At 33.2% G+C, this 2,500-nt stretch overlaps 1 protein-coding gene across 2 annotated transcripts in view; it reads left to right on the top strand.

Annotated features, from left to right (window-relative positions):
* Window positions 1–2,500, top strand: part of LOC122255808 (uncharacterized) — a 63,537-nt gene that overhangs the window by 56,100 nt on the left and 4,937 nt on the right. For both annotated transcript variants that reach the window (XM_086544427.1, XM_086544428.1), the window contains one exon: window positions 2,122–2,242. In XM_086544427.1, the coding sequence (XP_086400553.1) occupies window positions 2,122–2,242 (121 nt within the window). The remainder of the gene's footprint in view (window positions 1–2,121; window positions 2,243–2,500) is intronic.

Raw genomic sequence — 2,500 nt, 5'->3', positions numbered from 1 at the left:
TCCTCATTATTATCTTTATCATTATTAATATATTTCTTATTATCATTATTCTTTTTGTTGTTGTTTTCGTTATCGTCATTATCGTCATCATCTTTATTATTCTATTATTGCAATGAATACTATCATTCTTATGAATGTAATTATTGTTATTGTCTTCATCACTAGCATTATGATCACTGCTATGATTATTATCATCATTATCATTATCATCATTTCCATCATTATTATCATTATATTTATTATTGCTATCATTACTATCATTAATCTCATTAGTATTAGCATTATTATCATCTTTGTCATTATTGTATCATCCTCATTACTATCATTATTATCATCATCATCATTACTATTAGTGATATCACAAATATAATTCCCATTACAATTATTATTATCATTATCATTTCTATTATCATCACTATAATTCTCATCATTATTACCATTATTATTATTGTCGCTGTTGTACATCCTTCTTTTGTTTTTTATTGTCTTTACTATTATGATGTTCACTTTTTATTACCATTACTAAACAGTTCTTTTTACCATTATTATAATCATAATCCTTATCATCATTATCACTACTGTTAACATAACTATCGCCATCAATATATTTTAATTGTTGTTATCATAATCATTATCAACGTCATTATACTGATCATTATTGTTATCATTATCAATATCATTATCATTATTATTATCATTATCATTATTATCATTATCATTATTATCATTATCATTATTGTTATCATCAAGCTTACTCTTATCATTACTCTTATCATTGCTTAAATTTGTATCACTGGCATTGATTGTTATCATCATTACAATCATCATTAGCTTCCATATTCTTCTCACTGTTATCATAATCGAAGATACTTCTTTTACGGTTATCATTATCCTTACTGGTGTTATCTTTTCGTAGCAGTGTCGAAGACGTTATGCCAAAATTATACATAATTTCCAAGACTTTGTCGTACCTGGTCACTAGAGACACCTGGTGGTAGGCCTTCAAACTACTTAGCGAATATCATTATGACGAGAGCTTTTAAGACCCTTATGGGTAAAATATCATTTTTTTGAATCGCAGAGCAATCAAAAAAAGTGAAATCGAATAAAGATAGTTGATCCGTACAGTCAGAAAGTATATAAAGGTTACTCATGTTTAATTGTTTGCGTCTTTGTATCTATGACGTCAATTAGTGACGGCGTTAAATTAAAGCGATGGGACCGAAGCGATCACGAAATGTCAAAGTGGCACAGTCTGGGGGAAGGGCCGGCTTTGTGCGTATTTCTATCAAAGGAACTTTGTTTGATATATATCATTTTCACTTTTTCTCTCAATCTCATCATTTTAGAATGAATTGACTTATGACGTGTGTTAATGCAATTCCTTCATATACTTATCTTTTGCAAAAGTTGTCGGAATGAAAGAAGTGTAGATTTCACTCTTCAAAGCATTGTATACAGAGTATCGTCTTAGAACCATGATGGTCATTTCTTATGCTCTGAAGAGGAGATATGCATTTTTCTAAATGACTGATGTTTCTGTTATGTTCTGATTCATCAATCTGTCGCTCTCTTTTTCTCTCTATCTTTCTGTCCATCGATCTATCTATCCATCTATCTCTCTCTCTCTCTCTCTTTCTCTCTCTCTCTCTCTCTCTCTCTCTCTCTCTCTCTCTCTCTCTCTCTCTCTCTCTCTCTCTTCAATACTTCTCACTCCGTCTATATCTTATTCATATTGCTTATGTTTCCCCTTATTTTCTTTTTTCTCCCTTTCCCTTCATTATTGTTTGATTTTCTCATCATCATCGTTATTTTACCATCTCTCCTCATGTTCAACTTTGAATTCATTGCTTGAACATGCTAATGAACCATCAGACTTCTAGAATTAAAATAAACATATTCCATTTCCCTTGCATGAATATTTACTATAGCAGAACATCAATACATTAAATCAACAAACTACATGCACAACATGAAGCACCTCTAAAAAAGAAAAGAAAAAAACACTGTATGATATTAATCAATTATCCCTTGCCTTCATTAATTGCCCCCTTCTAGCACGAACACTAACGAACAATACTAATTTTCCCCTCTCTCTCTCTCCCTCCTTCCCCTCACCAGGCCGGAAGGGCATGTCATGGGAGGGGGTCGGACCAGCGGCGAAGTCAGCGGGGGGGAGCCTCGTCGAAAACCCCGGAGCCTTCCGCCTCTCACACACAAACCTCGAAGTCCCGTAATAGCGGTGAGTCGCAGCCAGGTTCCTGCTTCCGCACAGATCACCGTCCTTATGTTTTGCTGTCTGCTGTTTCTGGTGTGGTGGCAGCGACGGGATTACGATTTTTTTTTTTTTTTTTTTTTTTTTTTTTTTTGTCATTTTGCAGTAACATTTGCTATTTTTATCATGGCTTTCATTTGCAATGAACTCTGTGCTGACGTATATTTCGATAATTAGACTGTATTTTATACACCAAGCATTATCATTTCATACGCATTTGCTGCT

The sequence above is a fragment of the Penaeus japonicus genome, unplaced genomic scaffold (genome assembly GCF_977035675.1).
Source record: "Penaeus japonicus unplaced genomic scaffold, GWHDUDI00000001_assembly GWHDUDI00000015, whole genome shotgun sequence".
Taxonomy (NCBI): domain Eukaryota; kingdom Metazoa; phylum Arthropoda; class Malacostraca; order Decapoda; family Penaeidae; genus Penaeus; species Penaeus japonicus.
This window is presented reverse-complemented; position numbering and strand designations above follow the sequence as displayed.